This window comes from Lutzomyia longipalpis, chromosome 4 (genome assembly GCF_024334085.1).
Source record: "Lutzomyia longipalpis isolate SR_M1_2022 chromosome 4, ASM2433408v1".
Classification (NCBI taxonomy): domain Eukaryota; kingdom Metazoa; phylum Arthropoda; class Insecta; order Diptera; family Psychodidae; genus Lutzomyia; species Lutzomyia longipalpis.
Window position 1 is genome coordinate 599022 of NC_074710.1, and position 21809 is coordinate 620830.

Sequence of the window (21809 nt, forward strand, 5' to 3'; positions counted from 1 at the left end):
AGATTGAATTTTCTTAAGCTTGATGTTGCTTTAACTTTTGACGTTCCTTTTCTGTTTGACATTTTTTCTGTTCTTTTTTTTCAAACGTTTAATGATTTTTTTAAAATAATTTTTAAAAATTCCTTTTCTAATTTTTTCTTAATGTAATTTTTAGCACGAAAAGAATTTCTTTTAAGCTTTAATGAAAAGCCTGAACTTCTCGATGAGTCAAAAAAAAATCTTTTACTCTTCGTTAATTCATTCAATGAGTGTGAAAAATTGAGGCTCTGCTGTAGGTCTATACTGTATCTTAGGTATTTTGCTCTTCTTTTTACTACAAATGAAAAAAAAAGCCTTAAGACAATTAGTTTTCTTTAAAACGAAAAACCTAACTTTAATAAATTAATGTTAAATAAGGAAAATCAGGAAAATTATTCAAAGGAAAACTAAGAGCTATAATTACAATTTCTTCCCAAGAACCCTACCTAATTTACTCTATTTTTAACCAGACCATATGTAAGACGAAAAGTAGAGAATTTAATAGACCACACAAATATTGTGCGTGCTCCAGAAACGTCATGAAATTAATTTTCCCAGAAATGAACATTCCTTTTGGGATTTATGTCGTGCGACATTTTTTTCCCCATTGCATGAAACTTCTTGGAATTTCCTTTAAAACAAAAAAAAAGTTTCTAATAAAATCTTTCAGTGGGATTTTTCTGTTATCTTGCACTTACATATGTATATTTTTTCTTTAAGAATAAACCTTCTAAAAAAAAACTATTCCATTCATACAATTTCTTTGGCTTCACACTGAGATGAAAATCCGGAAAGGAGGAAAACTTAAGAAGGAACAAAAGGGAGGGAAAGGAGTAAAACTCATTGCCAACACAAAAGCTCAAATTATCCTCTGTCTGAGCATGACAAGTGCAGTTTTTTGCGTCAAATCATTTTTTTTTGGTGAGACAATCTTTTTGCTATTCATCCGCTTTGTGAAATTTCAACCCTTATTTTTTGGCGGGAACTCTCGCAATGGTTTTTTTTTTCATAATGTATTTTCACCTCATGTGGAGTTATTTGTACCCGTGAGTACTTCCGCTCTGTGAAACTTCATTAATGGTTGCCTCAGCTATGCGTTCTCGGGGCATGGTAATCTCTTTTTAATACCACTCATATACAATATACAACTGAACAACCCCTTGTGTGATACACTTTTTCATCCCGTCATACAGCTTCTCTGTGTGTTAGATCATTACCTTTTTTGCCCTGCCTCCGCTCCCTTCATGGTTTAACTGATAAATCTGCAAATGCGTCATCCGCCATGGCTTTACCATAACACAAATATCCTCCCTACCATGGTATTTCCTTCTCAAAAACACCTTAATCTTCTGATAAGTGCTTCACAGAAGGAAATTCACGATTTTTTTCAACCCTAATTTGCATTGGAAGGAGGATTTATCTTCAGTGAGGATTGTAAGTTGATTTTTTTGTATTTCAGTGCGTTTTCTTTAAAAAAAAATGTGATTCTTCAGTACCAAAACATTTGAAACTTAAAAGATCGAATAATTAAAACTATATAACTTTTCCAATATGGCATCTCTAACGAACTTTTCCTTTGAAGCATCAAATGCATCTAACCTCAAAATTTAATCTGAATTTTCTCTAAGAAAATGTTTTTCTGAGATTTATTTCAACGTAATTGATGTAATTGCAGTACATTACTTATTTTTCTTAATTATTATTATTTTTCTTTAAATTGACGTCATCAAAATGGCGCGTAGAATTTTTTTAAAGATGTTCTTATATAATTTTGAATTTCATTTTATTGTGATTTTCTTTAGTCTACCTGCGGGACAAAAAGATAAAGAAAAAAGAAGAGTGATGAAGTGAAAGGTTCTACCTTCTATACATATGTATGTAGGTATGTAGGTATACTCCAAAGCCTCTCTATATTGAAAGTTTGTCTCCCAATGGAACTTCAATATTTATTTTGTTGGTGGAAACTTTTTCTCTGTCATCTCTCCGCGTGTTGTGTGTATTGGTTTCACATGGAATTTAATTTCAAATACCCCAACTATTTGTCGAATACTCCAGCGTGATACTAACTTTAACCTGGTTTGAAGCTTCAAAGTTCAAAGTTGGGGAGAAATGATATAAATTTTCAAATTGCAAAATCATTCAAGTGAGAAGAGAACATCAAAAGAAAATGCTATATACCTGCGATACCTACATACATATAATAGTAAAGGAAATTGTAAATTAAAATCAAAATATAAAGTATTACAATTGAAATATTTTATCAGCTATTTAGTATTTACACATTGAAGCTCATTTATACGTTTATTCTAATGATGCTCTCAGGCGCCATTTTGTATTTTATTAGGTTATGTGTTAATTTCTTGTGTTTTCTTTTCGATTTATGAATGTAATAACATATTTCATGTGAGACATCACAAAAAAGACACAAAAAGCAAAGAAATATGACATGAATGTGATGAAAAGTGCAAGAGATGAAAAGAAAACTATAGAAAATTATCCATTCAAAACCGCCATGTTTTTTTTTTCGGAGGAAAGGATGATTTTGACTTGTTTTTCCTCAATGTGAATTGCTAAAAATTTCATGGTGAATTTTTCATGATGACACTTGAAGCTGGGGGGGAAGAAGTAACATGGGACTCCTCTATGTGTGAATTTCACATCGATCTCCCACTGAGTGGTGCTGAATCCATCAATAATTCTTTATTAATGACTCTAAAATTCACAAGTGGAAGAAGTTTTTCACTCGAATGGAGAGAGAATTCAAGTATCAAATATTAAAGGCGAGCACATCGAACGGGCTTCCTATTTTTCTCACATGTATATACAGCATCGAAGAACACAAGAAAGCTGAAACTTTCTGCCTGCCACCCCCTCCATCCTATTACACCCCAATGCTATTGAGAGACGAAAGTTCGCGGATTTGCGGAAGTCGGAAGTCTCTACTCAAGCGGAAATGAAGAAAATTTAATTCTTCCTCCAACGTAATTTATGAAGAATTTCTTTCCTCCTCAGCCCCACCCCCCCTCTACAATATTGGTTTCCCATAGTGGCGTGTGTGTGTGTTTGAAGAGTTGGATTATATATCTTTTATTGTGTTCAACAACAGCAAAAATATTGTGCAAACAACCATCAAAGAGGAAGTACACAGACACAGAAAGGGGTGAGGGTTGGGAGGAAGAAGAAGTTCTTGCAATAATCCCGTGGATCAAGCTAATGGTTTGTGGAATGATAAACCTAAATCAATTTATTCCCAAAGGGGTTTCTCTCTACAAAATAATTGGATTTTGTAATATGGCTTCGGGTTTTGTAAAGAAAACTTTATTTTTAAGGGAAAAATTAAATTACAAAATGTCTATGAATTATCCCATTATTCATTTTTCTTAATTAATGTTTAGTTTTTTGTGTTTTCTCCACAAAAATGCCGTCATAATAAATACTTAAGCGTCCTTTAGATTAACAAGATGGCGGCTATTGGTGAGAGTTTAGCATAAACTTTTTATTATATACGAGAATTCACACCCCCAGTTTTAACCATACAATTATAAAAAAAACAACCACCCTATTTGCTAATGAAGCATAAATTAAAAAATAAAAGAAAACTTCGAGTATTAACTTATTTATTGGGAACAGTGAGCAGCGTCATTTTAGCTGCAGAAAAAAAAAACTTCTCATTTCAATAAATTGCCATAAGTCACTCGAGAAAAATCATCATTGTACCCCCAAGAATGTCCGGGGGAAGACTTCACGATGAGAGAACTGTTGGCAAATGGGGTGGAAAATTTGTGAAATTACACATTTTCTCAGACTTCCCCGTCTTTTTTTTTTTCATGAAAAAGTTTTTTTTTCTCTTGCTCCCTTTGTTCTTCTAATTAGCAATATGTTGCTATGAAATAATAAAACATATTTTTGGTATGTTTTACAATATACTGTGAAATGTTGCCTCATTAATAAATTTGAAAGAAACAAATAAGCTACCAACAATAAGTGAGGTTAGGTTTTGTCAAAATGGCGATGATGCGTGTGCAGCCATTTTATTTAAATGATAAATTACATATTTGAAGGGAATATAAAATGAGATCTAATAATAACTTTCCCTGTGATATTGATCCTGGGTGTGGAGGACCAATGAGGTGAGGATATCATCATATTAAATGCTGTGTGAGGGAGGACGGCGACGACGTGGTAATGAAATAAAAAAAGAGACATGGCGAAAGTTGTCTGTCTTTGACGGATGACGCCAAAACGATGTGTGATGAAATCAATTTCGTCATTAACATTTTAATTAAATGCTGGATACCACCCTCGAGCGCCCCAGGATGTGACACACAGCATCAGGATCAGCCGGCTGGCAAAAGTTGCTATAATTAATTTTCTTGTGTGGCTGCTTGGTGTGTGCTCGGGTGATGGTATATAAATAGAAGCAACTTTCATTAAATGTATTATAGGTTATATACCTACATACCTATATGTCCCTACGATGGTCCACGGTGAGACCATATAAACAAATATGTATCGTTCATATACCTACCCCATCTAATGTCAAACCCTTTGGGGCAATTTTATCGATGTGCGGGGAAATAAACGTCAATAAAGATTCAGCAGCGTCGAAGCCAATTAAATGCTCCATTTAATTGGGGGAGGAATAATCATGAGTTTTATGGAAATTTCTTTAAAAAAAAGAACCAAAATTGAAAGCAAAAAAAGAAGAAGCTTTGATTGAAAATAAGCAGACGAGTTAATTGCAGCAGAATGTGAAAAGAGGATATTCTAAAAACTTATGCCACGAGGAATGAAGAAGCTGCTTTTATAGATGGGAAAAAGAATTCCCAAAGGAGCTTTTGCAACTACCCACCACCCCCTCCCTTCCGAATGGCAACAGTAAAGAAAATCCTGGAAACTGTGCCATTGTGGCTGAGAGAGCTTAAAATCTTCCTTTTTAGATTACAAGAGACGAAGCTTGAGGCGATTCTCGCTAAAAGTTATTCCAATTTTGCATTTTGGAGAAATTTCATGAAAATTAATAATATGCTCCCCCCCTCATACCTCAAATTATATGGTATATACCATAAACTTTCCTTCTCAGGCCTTGTATTCAGTTTTTGGTCAGAAGTTGTGTCTTTGTGGGAAAATCCTTACTTCATGCAAACGGAATTTCATCCCACAGACTGTCCTATATATAGTTTAATGTGGGAATTACCACATAAAATGCTTTTCATCCTTCAAATTTGGGGACAGAGAATATGTAAAGTAGATTATATATACAAATAAAAAGTTATATAGTAAATATGAAACAAGAATTTCATTTTTAATCAACATAAAAATGATTGATTAAGAATTTAATTTTTCAATCTACAAGTGCAATTTGAGAATATTTAAATTATTAACTATCTACTACAATAAGCAAAAAACAATAACTGACTGACTAATTCATCAATGTTTCAGCAAAGAGAGAATTAACCTTTCAATTGCCAAGTCAAAACAGCGAAATAGGTCTTTGAAGGACTTTTTATGGTTTTACTGATTTTTTCTCAGGCTATTTTATGTATATTTTATGATTATTTCATTTTATTTATTTTTAATTCTTTTTTTTTACCTAAACTTTACAACAAACATTATGTATTTTAGAATAAATTGCATTCTCACACGCTTTACTTACAAGAATATAAAATTCTTTTGGTATTTAGAATTTTTGTTTAATACATAAATTTTACTCTCAGATGAAAGATACGCGAGGGATGCGGAAGGTGAGAAAATTGGGGTGAAAATTCCTCTGGGAAAACCAAATGGTTGGAGAGGAAGTGGTGGGTATAAGCTGGCAATTGGGTGGAAAGTACAAAGAATCCTTCTTGATTATGTATTCGAAAATGGAATTCATAGGGTTCGATCCCATCATCATCATCATCATCATTCCATATCATAGGCACCGTGGGGGATATTTCAAGAAGATATGTTTCTGAAAATGCCTACGAGATGCCTTCGGTTGCAGCGAATACAATATGAGGGGATATGGTATTGATTTTGCACCAAAGAACGCTATTTCTTGCCCATGGAATTGTAACTTGTAAATGACACGTGAAGTGGCATTTATTCCATTCTCGAATTAAGGTTAGATAAATAATTCCAAGATGGCGGAGGATGCTTTCCTAAGGTAGCAAATGCTATTTTCAAAATGATCTTTTACTGCATTTTGAATGAAGATTATGAAGCAATATGGGGAGAATATTAAATTAGACTGAGAGAGCTTCTAAATACGAATAAGTTTGACTTGTGATCATTCATTCAGAAGAACACAAAATAAGAATAACAATCCAATATGGACGCCAAGTGAAAGCCTTTGATTTTTTTTCAAGCCTTGATTAAAATAATCTTTGAAGGGAAATGCAATTCACGATTCAACTTTGCCATTCTCGCTATATTCCCACACAAAATCCTTCTTTTGCGTATCATTTTCATCCATATTGGAATGTGAGTTAAATCTTCTACGTCACATGCATATCTGTGGGAATATGCAGGAAATTAAATCCTTCTGCATCTTACAAAATTACCCTTCTAGTTGTCTGAGGGGAGGGGTTGGTTATTGACGTAGTATCTTCATAGACACAGCGCTACCTCTTTAATTGCATTTGCATTTCATATTTTCTCTATTATTTCCTGTTCGTCTTTCTAATGAATTTATTTATTGAAAATTCCATTAAGAAGGTTCATAATGTTATGCTTCTTCTATGTTTTACTTAATGAAGAAGCAGAATTATTAATTTTGAATATTTAACATGCAATTTGTTAAGACTTTAGAAAACGGTCAAGACTTTAATTTTCTGTGTGATAATTTTCTTTCAGGGGGTGTTATAACTGTCGAATATTTTGATTATTTTAGCGAATCATCTGAATTTTAACAAAAAGTCTCAATCTTTCTAACAAAAAATTCGAATCTTAATGATTAGTTCTGATCTTCTTGAAAAACAATTCGAATCTTGATGAATTGTTGCGAATTATCCGTATTTTGACGAATCAGATAAATTACCCCTTGTTTTCTTTTCATTTGCAAAATCAAGTGCTTCATAAAAGCTTCCTTACCTATATTTAAAGTGATGGATTCTATATTTATTTTTGATCTCCATTTATTTGGGAAACAAGGAGTTTCAGCCATGAAAATTTCTTTACGAATTTTGTGAAGCAAAAATCAATTTCACAAAATATTCTTTGCTATACTTGAAAAATCCTTTGTTGGTGCAAACTTTAATCTCATCCAAATGGATTGAAATCAAAAATTCGCAAAAGCAACTCCATCTGTGTATGTACGAGCTTTTTGTGTGCTGCTTTCAATGAAAAGCATTCGTTTATGTTGAAAGTTCTCGGAATTTTATCAAGGAGCTTTCTGTGCACTTAAAGAAACCACAAAATTGTTCTCATTTACCGTAAATGCAGTTTCATAAAATATATATAGGTAAATATGTACATAAATAATTAATTAGACATCTTCTTCATTCACAAGATAATAATTATACAAAAAATATGTATTTAGAAGCTTTAAAAAAGAGTTCTTTGGGGCAAATGACTATGATGAATATGAAGTACAACCATTATATGGAAAATAAATGAAAATCAGCAAAATTCCTTCCAATTTTGTGTCACATTCATGGTTTTTGGAGCAGAATTCACTGCAATAAATTTAACTTCCTTATCGGAATGGAGAATTTTGGAGCACATCCCACACAATATGCCTCAGCAGTAGATTCCTTTCGTCTGATACAGCACCACCCCCAGACTTATTGGTTTGGATTTCTTCCCATACCATCTGTTAACACACCCCCCTTCGACTTTTGCCATGGATTTTCTCCACTATATAGTATGTCTAAATTCCAAATATTCACCAACCCCCATAAATCCACCCACACCCACCACCCCCATATGCTGTAACATTGGGATTTAGAGAGGAAGTCTGTATGCAGTTAGTTCTCATGTGTAGAGAATTTTCGCATGAGTAGTGCAAAAAGTTACGATATATGTATCTCCTGAAGAAGTATGTTGTACGTACAGCAGACCACAAATCAATTAAATTGGCAAAATGAAGAGATTATTCAGAGAACTTTGAGTGCTTCAAGTATTTTAGATTTTGCATTCAATGAAGTTTCTGATTTGTGCAAAATTCTTCGCGTATTCCAGGTGAATTATTGGGAATTTGAATAGGAAAATAATGCAGTATATTGCAATTTTGTGTTGTGCAATAAAACTTTTGTTGGAATACCATCTAAAGGGTAGTTTTATTGTTCATTTTTCTTTTGATTCGATTGGATGAGGTTACAAATTTAATTAAAAGGGGTGTAATTATTTGCAGAATATTTGCATGTTTACCTATTTATTTTTTCAAGGGGTTTTTATCTGAGGAATATTTTGATTCTTTTGGTAAGTAATCCGAATATTGGTGAATAAAACGAATCTTAAAAAAGCTGTGTCTGAAAGAAACACAGCTAAAATATTCCGAGTTTTTGTGAATAAAATGAATCTTAGCGAATAATCTATTCTACAATATTAATTCCGCAATTATTGCCACATATACAGTCATGGAAAAAATAATAGGACAGTTTACATATTTTTAAAGGTTTGTTAGCACCCTTTGGTTATTTTTTATTGTAATTCTTGTCCGATTTTGATAAAACTTTTTTTTTTTGAAAACTACATTTATTCTCATTCCAAAACTGACAGATTTTATTGAAATCTGTTAAACGGTTTGACCGTATAAATGAAGCAAGGCAGAAAATGGAACATTATATCCAATCATTTATTGAAAATCTCCCATTTAATCGATTTTAATGATTCCATCACTTTTGAAAAGACAATGAATGTAGCTTTCAGGAAAAAAAAGTTTAATCAAAATCGAATAAGAATTATTATGAAAAATGACCAAAGACTGCAAAGGGCTCTTTAAAAAAAAAAAATATGCAAACTGTCCTATTTTTCCCCCTTGACTGTAGTTTAATTTAATTTATTAACAATTTGTACTATTTCACAAGTTATTTAAACTGAGAATTAGGAAATTATGTCAGTAAAATATTCCGTGTGTGTGCGCCCGGCAAAAAAGCTCTCACAGAGTGAATGGAGCTTTTGAGGGCTTTCCCACCTCTCTGATGTTTTCACGACGAGGTTACTGCCGTTGGCACCGATTCAGCCATTGTGAATTACAACCCCAAAAAGGAATTAATATGTGTTTTCCTAATTGCATTTGCATTTTGTACGCCAGCACGCCATTTCTTCAGCACTATTCGCTCCACCTGTACACACCCCTTGCTCTCTGAACTTCTATTTTGTCTATCTTAGGAACTCTTTGTAGGTGTGTGTGTGTACATGTAGGTATATATTTTGTATTTTAATACAAGCAAAAAAGGGCAGCCCCCCAATGTGGGGGGCTATCAGTGGGAGAGAAATATTTGCTGATTCTACCATTAGGGGGTTGAAACACCATGTGAATCGCATAAACACACATCACCCTCTGGATAGAAAACCACTCCCCGGGGATGCCAGGGGGAAACGTGAGCGGGGGGTGGGGAGGGGTGGCTGAAGCAATTTATTTTATTTTACGATTTCAGGGCAGGGTGCCATCGTGTGTGCCTTTGGAGAAACACTTGTTCTATGCAAATTGTGTGATCAAGAGTCAGCAGTATTTTATTTTTATTAAAATAAATTACATTCTCACCAGACACACAAACCACCATCCCCCACCCCCACCGCTTTTGCCCATCATGTGAGAAAAATGAGAGAGGAGCAAAAAAACGGCATTGTGGGTGGATGTTGTATCATTCTGTTAACAAGGAGTGAACATACAGCATTTATGCATCCCCCAAAGGGGTTTTTCGAACTCTCTTGATTATTTTATTGATAAACCAGAGGGGAGGTATCCTCGCACTCCGATATTTGCATTGAATTCAATTTTAAATATAGAAGATATCAAAGGGTGCAAAGTAATAACCAGGCGTCTCCATTGCAAATACATTTTAAGTGTATACAGAAATTAAGAAAATTCGGAAAATTCAATCAAAGACATTGAGGTAAATATTGAACTATATTAAACAATAAATGCTGATTATTTCTAGAGGAAACATTTAGGGAAATCAGGCATATTGCAAAAGAAATACTATTTTAATTAAAATAAAATGAATAACTTTCCTTTCCAAGATTTCACCTCAACTCGCTTCATAATTTTGCTATAAATAATATATTTAAACTGCTAAAGAATAATCAATTATCCGTAAGTTAAGCTGACCAGTAAATGCATATATTTTGTATTTATTATACTTTAAATATTTCTTAAAGTCTCTTAATCCAATTAGAGTATTTTTCTCTTCTATATCTCTCAGAGTGGGATCGTGCAAAAAGGCAAAAGGAAAATGTATGAGTAAACCCACCCACCCACACAACCCGACTGAATATTTGGGTTATTGCACTCTGCAAAGAAGCGTGGGAAAATGTGGAGGTGCTGAGCTTAAATATTCAATGAAATTCCCGTCTGATATCTGCAAAACTTCAAACCCATGGATGAGCTTCACCCTTTCATTTGCCAATTCCAACCATTTTTTTTTTCGTATGTCTCCCCCATGGAGACCACCCACGATTCATTTTATCTGAGAATTGATAAAAAAAACCCCTCCAAGCTCCTAAAATGAATCATTTGCAGAACATCCCTTAAAGATTTTCACTTTATTGGGACTTTTTTGTGGGACTTGATGCATGACATTTAAATGGGAGTTGTCTCGGAATGTCACGTGATAAAAGGATTATTTAAAGTATAACATGGAAGCAACAAACATTTTTTTAACCGCCTTTGATAATTGAGTTTGTTGTTTGAAAAAGCTTCAACGGAGGATGAAAAAAAACAAGCCATATATAAAACTCTCTTGTGAGATTAATGAAAATCCAATTTGCTATGGGGAAAAATCAGGACATGTGAGCCATGTGTGGGACACAAAAGCCGCTGATTGAGGAAAAAGTGAGCAAATTAGTAACTGTGCGGGTGCGGAGTGTGGTGAACACACTCAGAGTTTGTCGCTTTTTTCCTGCCCACTCTGCCTCTCTCTCCCCTTTTCCTCTTGGGGGTGGCGGAGGGGTATATACACCCGACATTGAACCCCTCGTAGACATTCTGTCGAAGTGAAACACTCACAACCCCTTATTTACGACGTTGGCACTTGTCAGATGCAATTCACATTTAGGGTAGCGGGCGCACAGAGGAGAGCACTAGGGGGTGTCAGAACTCACTTCTAGCCACATTCATTGCCTTTTTCCCATAAGAGCTTTTCCCCAGGCCTCAATGAGCGCACGTAGGATTTTTCTGCACACACACATTTAGGGTCTTCCCAGCACGATTATCGTACTTTTTACGATGTGCCATTGTTTTTTTTTCTCCCTCCTTTTTGGGGGGGTGGTATTGCGAACGTGGTTGGTGGAAAAATTAAATTTTAATTGTATTCCACATCTCACCATACTTGTGTGACTTTCCGGTCCACTAAATCCACCATCCAAACATGCGGATCTCTTTTTTTTTATCTTCCAACACGGCAAACTCATACGTTTTGCTTCACAGTATTATTCCGTATGGAAATAAATTGCAAGGACGTGCTCGAAGATGAGTTATCCGCCCCGGTTTTTTTGCCCCTCGTAATGCCTTTTTTTTCCTACACGGACATAAGGTCACTTCAACCATCATCCCACACTCTGTGAGGAACTTTCGAGGATTTTACTTTTGAAGCTTTCGCTGGTGTTTGCTGAAAGCTTGAAAGCATATCGTTGCTGCTGCTGTAGAATTGATTTTTCCATGAGATATAGGTTTGGGAAATTCTAGTCAATTTTAATGCTTTTGATTGCTAAGTGTGCAAAAAAAGCTTCTATGTCACTTATAGTGCCACAAAGTGTTATGTGATACAGCTAAGTGTGATGCACTAGTTGAGTATTACATATACAATGTATTTTACGCTTTTTTTTTACAAAGAAAAATCCGTGAAAAAGGATAGAAAAAAAAAGAAAATATATAGATACAAATTCTACTGGTTTCAATATAATAAAATTGAGATTTTAAATTGAATTCTCAAGCTTAGAATTGCCGAAAAACTGTGTGAAAAATAATTTCCATAAGAAAAAAAATCGCTGAGTAGACAAGCATAAAAGAAGAAACTGTTGGAATTTTTCTTCAAATATCATATAAAAAAGTATTGTATACTTTAGAAGGTTTGAAAAAAAAAATTCTTCAGCTGTGTTAAAGAATAAAAATTCCTTCCCGAGACTTCATTGTAGAAGACATTTGACACGACATTAGAACACATTTTCACATCAGTGGAAAGTCACGCAACATGCTTGAGACACTGAAAGACATTCCATTTTATGAGCTCTTGCAAAAGGATGAAATTGAATGGAAAATTCGGTAAAACATCTTTCATATATTATGTGCACTTTGACCTATAATCACCCCCCACTATAGAACGCAATCGGTACAATTTTCCCCCAATACTTTTCCCAATATATATGGCATCCCGTGTCCAATATGGCAAAAAAAAGCTTCATAGCATTTTCTTTGGCTTCATCACTTTTTTCTCCATCCCTCCGAAAAGCTTTCTTACCACGCGGAGGAGGCAATAGACGGAGGAAAATCATCAATCAACGCTCTCTCTCACTCTTTTTTTTATACATATCACACCGCACCGACATTATTCATTATGGTTCCACAATATTGATTCTTTGGTCTCCCCCCCTGTCCACCCATTGAATGGGTTTGCAGACAAAAGGAAAAGCAACGTTTGTTGGTGCGAGAGGTACCACATACATTAGCACTATTTCGAAATTTGTAAATTGTTTCATAATATTTTATGGTCACATGATAATCTGGGTCAAAAGGAACAATAGGGTAAGGTTATGCTTTACACACGATATGTTATGTATTTATGTACTATGTACTATAGGTGTAAATTGTTAATTGTACAAATATTCTTGATAATGATAACATAAATAATTTTCCAAATTGTAAACTTTATCAACCAATAATTTGCAGCATTTTGAAATAATAACATATAGGAAGAAAGGAGTTTATTCATTGTTGTTTGTGTCACAACGTTTTTTTTAAGAATAAAATTATTAAATAGATTTTTTTAAAGTTAAAAATCATTCATGAACAGGGGGTGTTTATCTGCCGAATATTTTACTTTTTTTGGCGAACCATTCGAAAATTGGCAAATCCTAATAATTCCTTCATATAAAAATTCCTTTAATTTGATGTTTATGGACTTGAGAGTTTTTAAAGTTTTTTTTTTAACCTTTTTAGGACTTCTTTTCGGGTTGAAATTTGTACTTTTAGCTTTGAATTTAGTATATTTTAGGGTTTTAATTTATTAATTTCTCTGCTTGAATTTAGTACTTTTTCGGTTTTATAGTGCTTTCTAGGATTGAATTTAGAACTATTTAGGCTTCAAAGAAAAATTCTTTAAAGCTTTTTGTCTTGAAACTGAACCATTTTAGTACTAAAACCAATACAAAATTCACAGCTTGAAGTTAGTACCTTCCAAGTTTGATTTAAGAACGTTTTTAGAGCATTTTTTTTCTTCAATCTGAACTTTTTTAGAACTGAAAATCTGGAAAACTTCTTTTCGGGTTCAATTTAGTACTTTTAGATTTTAATTTAGTATATTTTAGGTCTTAATTTATTACTCTCCGAAGCATGAATTTAGTACTTTGTATAGGGTTGAATTTATTCCTTTTTAAGCTTCAATGTAGAACTTTTTTTTTTAAACTTTGTCTTCAATCTGAATTTTTTTTAGTACGAAAAGCAATAAAGAAATTTCAGATTAAATTTTGCACTTTTCAAGCTTGATTTAAAGACTTTTTTGAAACTTTTTTTTACTTCAGTCTGAATATTTTTAGAACAGAGGACTGAAAAACTTTTTTTCGGTTAAAATTTAGTACTTTTTTTTTTTTTAACTTGAATTGAGAAATTTTTTGAAGCTGTTTTTCTTCAATCTGACCCTTTTTAGTACTTTTTAGTGCTTTAAACATTTCATGAATAAATAAAATAAAATATGAGTATAATCATGCCATTTTCAGGCAAGTTTCTTATCTCAATTTAAAAAAAATCCTAAAGTCTTTTTAACTTCACGTGAATGTGATTCAATGTTTTATTACATACCTGAGAATTTATGAACTAAAAATGAATAGACTCCTTTCTTAAAATCACAGGAGCAGTCGAAAAAAATTAAAAACTTAAATAGATTCAACTATGATAGAAATATTGTCAAAATAAAATTATTTCTGATCCTTTTCAACTGATTCGTACCCTCTTTACATTGTTAAATAATTACATTTTACCCATTTTACCCAATAGGTGCTTATGTGAGTAAAAATATCCATTGCAAATAGTCTCTGTTTTATTTGTAAAATAATTTCATTTGAATTGTAAATATTTTCCCTTTGGCAATTTTCATCGTACCTCGCGGCGTGTAGACTTTAATTTTCAAAGAATTAACTTTATGTCAATATTTGAGTGCAACAATCACTGTAGAAACACCCCCAAAAATGGAGCGCGGGGGAGGAGGTATGGTGTCAATATAGGATTAAATTGAACTTTTTTGTTCAATCGCTGTGCAAACTAAGCTCATCATTGGAGTTGATGGTGCACCATGCTTGTGAAAAATACATTTTTAGATGTACACCTGTTGATTCTTTGCATGATAATTTATTAAAAAAAAAAAACAGACTATTTTTCCCCAATTTTTGCAATAAAAAATAAATTTAAAAAGTGAGAGAGATTTATTTTTTCTACTTACATATTTGACTCTTCTTCTCCTTTTCCGTTGCCTCTGCATTTGCTGTGAGGACAAGAATGAGGAAGCTGGTGAGTAGGAGGGAAACCACGCGAAGAAAGCCACCGTCCGGTGGCTTTAGGTTCCACAGCATCATCCACGTGTGTTTTTTCAGGGGGGGTGGGGGTGGTAAGACAGGGCGCAATGAACCCTTCAATTTCACACAGCTTTCATTATATTTCCACTGAGATTAGGTCCATTGAAATGTTTGTGATTGCCTCGAAAGTCGTCCACAGTGGGGCTCATCTATCAAGTAAATGAAGATAAATCAATCACTCAAAAGGATCTCAAATGCCACCCCCACACACAACATCAAATACACATAGTTAGAGGTCCAAGAAGTCTAAGAGAGGAATCCACTCCTTCCATCCTTTGTAAAGTAAATCCCATCCACTCCCAACCCAAATCAATTCCTTCGCCCCATCTAACAAAGTATTATACAGAATATAATTCTCAAAAGGCATCATCCATGTTGGAGATTATGTAAGCAAAACTGATAGACTCTATTTCCCCGGGAAATCACATGAAAATTGCATACATATATGGTAATTAAATTGCAGTGAATGGGTGCACCATTTATGGATGCAAATTTCATAAAACACCCTGATTTTCCATGTAAGCTCTGCACGTGCTATTTTGTGTGAGTTACTTCAACAAACCCCATACCTCCCGCCCTACCAACCCTTTCTCCCTCCCAAAAAGTCCCAAAAGGACGATAAAGTGCATCCCTTTCCATGGAGTGTGTACAAATATTTTCAGAGCTTTCTTTCACAATATATATAGGTAGGTACACTACCCACAAAAAGTTCCCGGATGGGCAAAAATGGTGTATCTTTGGCGGAAATTCACTACTAAGACAGTTAAATTTTCTTAAGTTTCTTATGAAAAACTTAATATTTCTTATATTTCCTTAAATGAAACTTAAATTTCCTCAAGTCAGGCTGAATTGAGCTAAAAATCTTAAATTTTGCATAAGAAAATTAAAGAAATGTTAAGTTTTATTAAGAAATCTTAAGAGAATTTACCAAAACTTTTAACATTTTTAAGAAATATTAGGAAAACATAAGCCATTTTTAAGAAATCGTTAATCTGTCTGACCACCCTTTCTTAAGGAAAAATATCAATCCCGTCAGTCATAAAAAGGATAATTTTTTTTTATCTTTGAAATAACACAAAAATCGGTCATTGTTTCAGAAAAACAAACATAACAAGAAAACTACTTAATAGATTTAACTGAAATTATATTTCAAAGTTAATAGACGTGTTTAGCAACTATTTCAATCCACTTTTGAACAAATCGGTCAACTATAGCCTGAGATACTCAAAAGACTATTTTTTTCACTATGGTTTACTGAAATGGCAGCCACGACTAAACTGCTTGATTGATTTTCAAAAATCTGTCAGTTTTCAAAATGAGATTAAATTACCTTTTCAACGATGGTTTACTTGTCAAAATCGGTGCACTAACGGCTGGTAAGGAAGAGGTTGAATAGAAAAAAATTATGAAAATTAAAAAACGTTATTTTTCGATTTAACCAGATTTAACCGATTTTGAAAAATCAATCGGTTTTAGGATGGTGAGATAAATACCTTCACGAAGCTAATATATATATATATATATATATTTTTTTTTTAAATAGTTAACTTAGGTCAAGCCTCTTAAAATTAACCTAAAAAATTACAAAATTTTTGCTCAAATGGAAACTTTTCGCGGGTAGTGTATTTTATATGTAATATATAAAACCCTATATACATATAATGCAATATGAAATGGTTTTCAAGCACACGGGTGTTTGGATGTAGACAAATGGCTTAGCGTAAGTTCGTTTAATGAATGAAAATGCACTCATAGAGTTAAAACAAGGATATGGCAAAGGTAGTCGAACAGAGCAGTGTGTGTGTGGAAATTCTCTGTAAAAGCTCGTTTCTCATGGCCTGTAGTAACTCATATGACTAACATAATTCTAGCATACACTACTTAATGCGGTATTGTCGGAAAATTGTGGCAAGTTAATCCCTATTGAATGCATCGTGTGTGTACCACAAATAGTAACTACCTTGTCATTTTAACTACATGTAGCATCATTAAAATGTCCATTTTGGAATAAAAGTTTTTTGTCATAAGAAATAGTAAAATGAAAAATTTTTAAATATTTTTCAATACAAAAAAAAGGAAGATTTCTAGAACCTTTTGGGCAAAAATTTCATGGACTTCTCTGGGACAACTTTCGAGTTATAAAATTTCTAAAATTTCCTGGGAAAATCTGGATTAACGTGGATAAATGTTAGTTTTATACTTTATTTAATTCTTAACAAAATAATTATTCAATAACACCCCCGAACAAGGAATAATAGTGCTGTGAGAAATGTTAATCAACAATGCCGCAAGTTGTGGTAGTTTTCTTTTTTCCTTTAACAGCAATTCTGCAAATGAATTGTTGGAATAAAAAAAAATTAGAGCAAAAGAAAAAAATGACTGAATTCCTCATCTTTCATCTCTCTCTTTTTCTTTTACTATTATTTCTCGTGAATTCAATAAGGGAAGATAAAACATTTCTTAGCTCTCTGCAGGAGAAGATTTCTGACAGCCAAAGGAGCTTTTATACCCATCCCCCACGCCTCCCTCCTCCCAAGCCAAAAGAGATTGGATAAATGGGAATGCTGTGAGATTTTTTTCTCTCTCCTGCGTCTTCATCATAGTTAATCTGATGGTTAACATAAAAGTTGAGATCTCTTTTGAGATTTTGTCAAATCTTTCCATCCTTGTGGCACATTGTGGGTGGGTGGATTGGGAAAACACTAAAAAGGCGATGGGGCTGTGCGGGGGTGGAGGTAGATTGGGTAAGAAGAGGGGGCATAGAGAGAAAAGCCACGAGTCTGAAATGATCACGATTGAGGGATTTCGAAATTTGTATTCATTTCCATTTTGGGGGGCCAGGGATGTTGGCTTTCTCTCCGGCATGGATTATATTTGCCTTCCGCCTGCTTCCGCATATACATAAGGTATGGAGTTGGCAATCCCAGCTGAAATCCAAAGGGTTCACCAGAGGGTGGAAAATTGTGTGCGGTGGGTGAAAAAGGGGTGCTCTGTGTATGTGTGGGGGGTGGTGATTTATTGATCGAATCTATAAAAGCACATAAAAACGAGCGGCATTTGCCTGCCCTTGCGATGTGGTGGGGTATATCATGGAATTCAACATCTCCTCAATTTCTGTTGGATAATCCTCCCAACCCCCTCCCCCCAACTCCTTCAGAGAGAAAGAGAAGAAGAAGAAAAAACATCATCAAAAAGCTCCCCAATTTTACGTTCCTTTTATTCGATACAACCTTCCTCCCCCCGCAAATAATGTCCTCTTGCTGAGTGGGTACACTGCGCGTCCACTACTTTCACCTTCGCATCGGAAAAGTACTTCCTCGGGCAGATGGAAATCTCACTTTTCCCCCGGAAATTGATGTCATACACCACAGACGAAATGAGATAATTTTATTTATTTCCTTTATAGTATTTCTATTCATCACCTTATCAAGTGGTTACACTCAATTTTTTCACGTTTTTCTGCATGCCGCTAAACGGCTCTTACCACAATTTAATCTTCAATGATGATTAAGGAGATGATAAGATTTATTTTTTTCATTGATTTCCAATTCAATTAAAATTCATTAAATGTTCTGCGAATTAAATCCTTTGAGAATTTTAACACTTTCATGATGGAAATATTTCCAATTAAATATTAAAAAATAATCAATCAGATTGACAAGTAATTGAGCAATAATTGATTACCAATATGATTGATCAGTTGTTGATCAATTGTAGAAAATCAATAAGATTGATTACAAATTGAGCGATTTTTTTTCAATCTGATTGATCAATAGTTGATCAACTATGCAGATCTCCATTGACTCAATATTGAGCTCAATAATTGATCAATTATTGGCAAATTTGTCTACTAGGAAAGCTTAAGTAAAACTAATCGCTTTTTTTACAAATCTTCTTGAAGTCACTATTAATAATAAATTCAACAAAAAATCGAAAATTTTAATATAAATTAATCTATTCAATTTTGTCGAAGTTAAAAACATTTTTTTATATTATTTTTATAATCCTTATGAAGCAAAAAGACAAATTTTCCTAAAAGCAAAAAAAAATTTCCCGTGATCCTACAGGATTTAAATTACTTTTTTTTAGCAAATAAGTTTAGGTACATAATATATTATACCAATGTTAGTAATTTTAATTAGAAAGTCGCTCCCTGACCTATTTTCACTTAATTTAAATAATTTGAAATTAATTAACGAGACTCTGCTGGTTAGAAAGGATTTTTTTCTCAAAACTATTTCTCATTACTCTGCATAAAAAATTTTTTTTCAGACTCTCCTCCAATTTAGTGCTGAATGTGGAAGATTTGAGAGAAATTTTGGATATTGTAAGATCCTTAAAATAGGAAAATCTTTAATTTTCTTAAGAACTATTCCATTCAGTTCCACACTGAACATTTTTTTTATCTTATAATGGGTAATTTATAGGCATATTCTTTGAAAGCAAAAGACATCTTCAGAACATAAAAGAATGGCCTATTTGTGGGTGAAACGTGCTCCGAAAAAAAACTGACCATACTTTCAGCATGAAAAACGTATTGGAAAGAAGCCGCTTAACGGTGTGGTGTGTAGTACTATGTTGGAACGAAAATGGCCCAGAAGTATTAAATTGTCGAATCGATTTTTCCTTCACGCGCCACCCCTTTTCCAAGCGCGCACACACACTCACGGCGCGAGGGTACGAGTACTACGGGGGTGGTGTGGTAACAACACTAAACAAATTTAACCCTCATTGAGTTAGTTGTTGCAACGGAAATTTCATTTGAGCCTCCGAGAGGGTGTCACACAGATGGGGTGTAGGGGGTGAGAACTGGACGGACAGGTAGGGTTAAAATAAAAAAAAGCATGAAAATTATGGAAAATATGAGAGTCATTGTGGAGTAATTTGCAGCAGAGAAATATATAATGAGGAGCTTTTGGAGCTTTTGTCGTTTTATTCTCTTTATTTGAACTTTAACGAATTTTTGTGTAAAGGAATAATTAAAAATAAATAAAATCATCGCTGTAGCTGGGCCAATCGATAAATCCCCCCCGTGGTATGTATGTACATCTTTTCAGTGTAAATGTGTGTTGGAAAAGTAATTTAAGGAGACTGTCTCTTGCACCCCCTCATTGGGAGACTTGATCCTAACTTCACACCACTCTATGCTGCCTACATTATTACCTTTTTACGCTATCCTCTCGTTTTTTTTATATAAAAAAATCCTTTTAAGAAAAATTCTTGTAAACTTCTTTTCTTCTAAATCTATAAGTTCTCATCTAAGAGAACATTCTGAGCTGAGAAAATTGCAAAGAAAATGTGCAAAATGAAACCCACTTGAATGGTGAAAAATCCATTAAAAATCCACCGTAGCTCATTCATGTATGTTGAGAATATTTTTCCCGGCGATTTTCTTCACATTTTCCTTTTTCAACACCCACACACACAGACACACGGCTTTTTTTCACCACCCTCTCTCGGTGTCACATCCCTTTTTGGCGTCTCTACGCGTTTTTTCACAAAATTTTCCGGATTTTTTCCCACAGAATCACTTTACCCCACAACTATGAGTGGAAATGCCCCAAAAAAATTCACTAAAAACTGCTTTTTTTTCAGCACACACACTTTTTTTCCTCCTTTTTGTAGCACCAACAGACAGCACAGTTGTGTCCTGCACATTAATGGTGATTTCTCTGACTACGTCCATGCAATATTTGCGACGACGTTGGGATGTCTATGTGTGAATTTTCCGAAGAGGACGGCGTCAGTGGTCGCGAAAGGAGTTATTGCACTGAGCAACAAGGACGGCAATACCGTATGCGGGAGTCCTTCAATTGTCCACCAATATATTCCATCTCACTCGTACACTCTGCCGAAGGCTTTGGCTCGGAGTCTTCGAGCACATCGATACCATCACCTTTCGCCATTTTCACCCTAAACGCACGCGCGCAATTTTCCCCAACAAAAACTAATCCCCCTGCCCCGCTAGCGTCGTTACGGCACTTGCGTCCTCACATAGTGGTGGCGTTTTCTACTGCATGTGCCTCGTAGAACGAACATGATTCAATTTAAAGGCTTTCGCGGGTTTATGCATGAAACATTAAAATATTCTCCCTTTGTGATTGCATGAAACATTGAAACATGACGTCTTTTTAGAACGATAAATTATTCTACAGGGGATTTTTCAGTGAGAACGTCTTCTTTATACCCTTTTACGTAAATTCAACTCATTTCTCATTTGGAAAAACATTTAAATTCATTAATATTCGAAAAAATTTTGAATCTTTCACTTTTAAGACAACGTTTCACCTACAGTATGTAAAATGGTTAAATCTTACTTTAGTGATATTTGATATGTTGATGCATTTAGAGAACTTTTCTTTCTAAAGACATCTTCTTTGCCTATTTTTGCATAAAACTATCACAGCGTTTTAGAAATCATGCTAAATTATAAATTTAAAACAAAATAAACAATGTTTCACTTTTAAGTTTGAAAGCATCAGTAATATGTTTCAACAATGAATGTTTCAATGTTCATATATTTCAGGCGAACGCCAAAGGGTTAATGGGGTTAATTAATGACGAACTAATACATTAAATAAGCCACTTCTATTACTCATTAGTGTATTAAATTACTACATCAAGTACTGATGCAAGTTACATTGGAAAATTGAAAATGTTTTACCTACATTCCGGCACTTTTATGTTAATTTTTTTTTCACACTAAATCTCTTGATAAATTTTTTTCCCGCCACGGGAGTATTTTTAATTTTGGAGCATTTGCATGCAAAATGAAGTTTGAGAGTGATTAGAAATGGTCTCGAAACTACGGTGGCACATTAATTAAATCCAATACTTTAGTCACCGAGACCATTTCAAAT

General features: G+C 33.9%; 1 protein-coding gene across 1 annotated transcript in view; it reads right to left on the reverse strand.

Moving 5' to 3' along the window:
* Positions 1–20660, reverse strand: part of LOC129794658 (uncharacterized) — a 34812-nt gene extending 14152 nt beyond the window's left edge. Inside the window, exons 1-2 of the mRNA XM_055835461.1 lie at positions 20266–20660; positions 14817–15098 (exon numbers count right to left, since the gene is read on the reverse strand). Of these exons, the coding sequence (XP_055691436.1) occupies positions 14817–14949 (133 nt within the window). The 5' untranslated portion in view covers positions 14950–15098; positions 20266–20660. The remainder of the gene's footprint in view (positions 1–14816; positions 15099–20265) is intronic.
* Positions 20661–21809: the final 1149 nt, after the last annotated feature.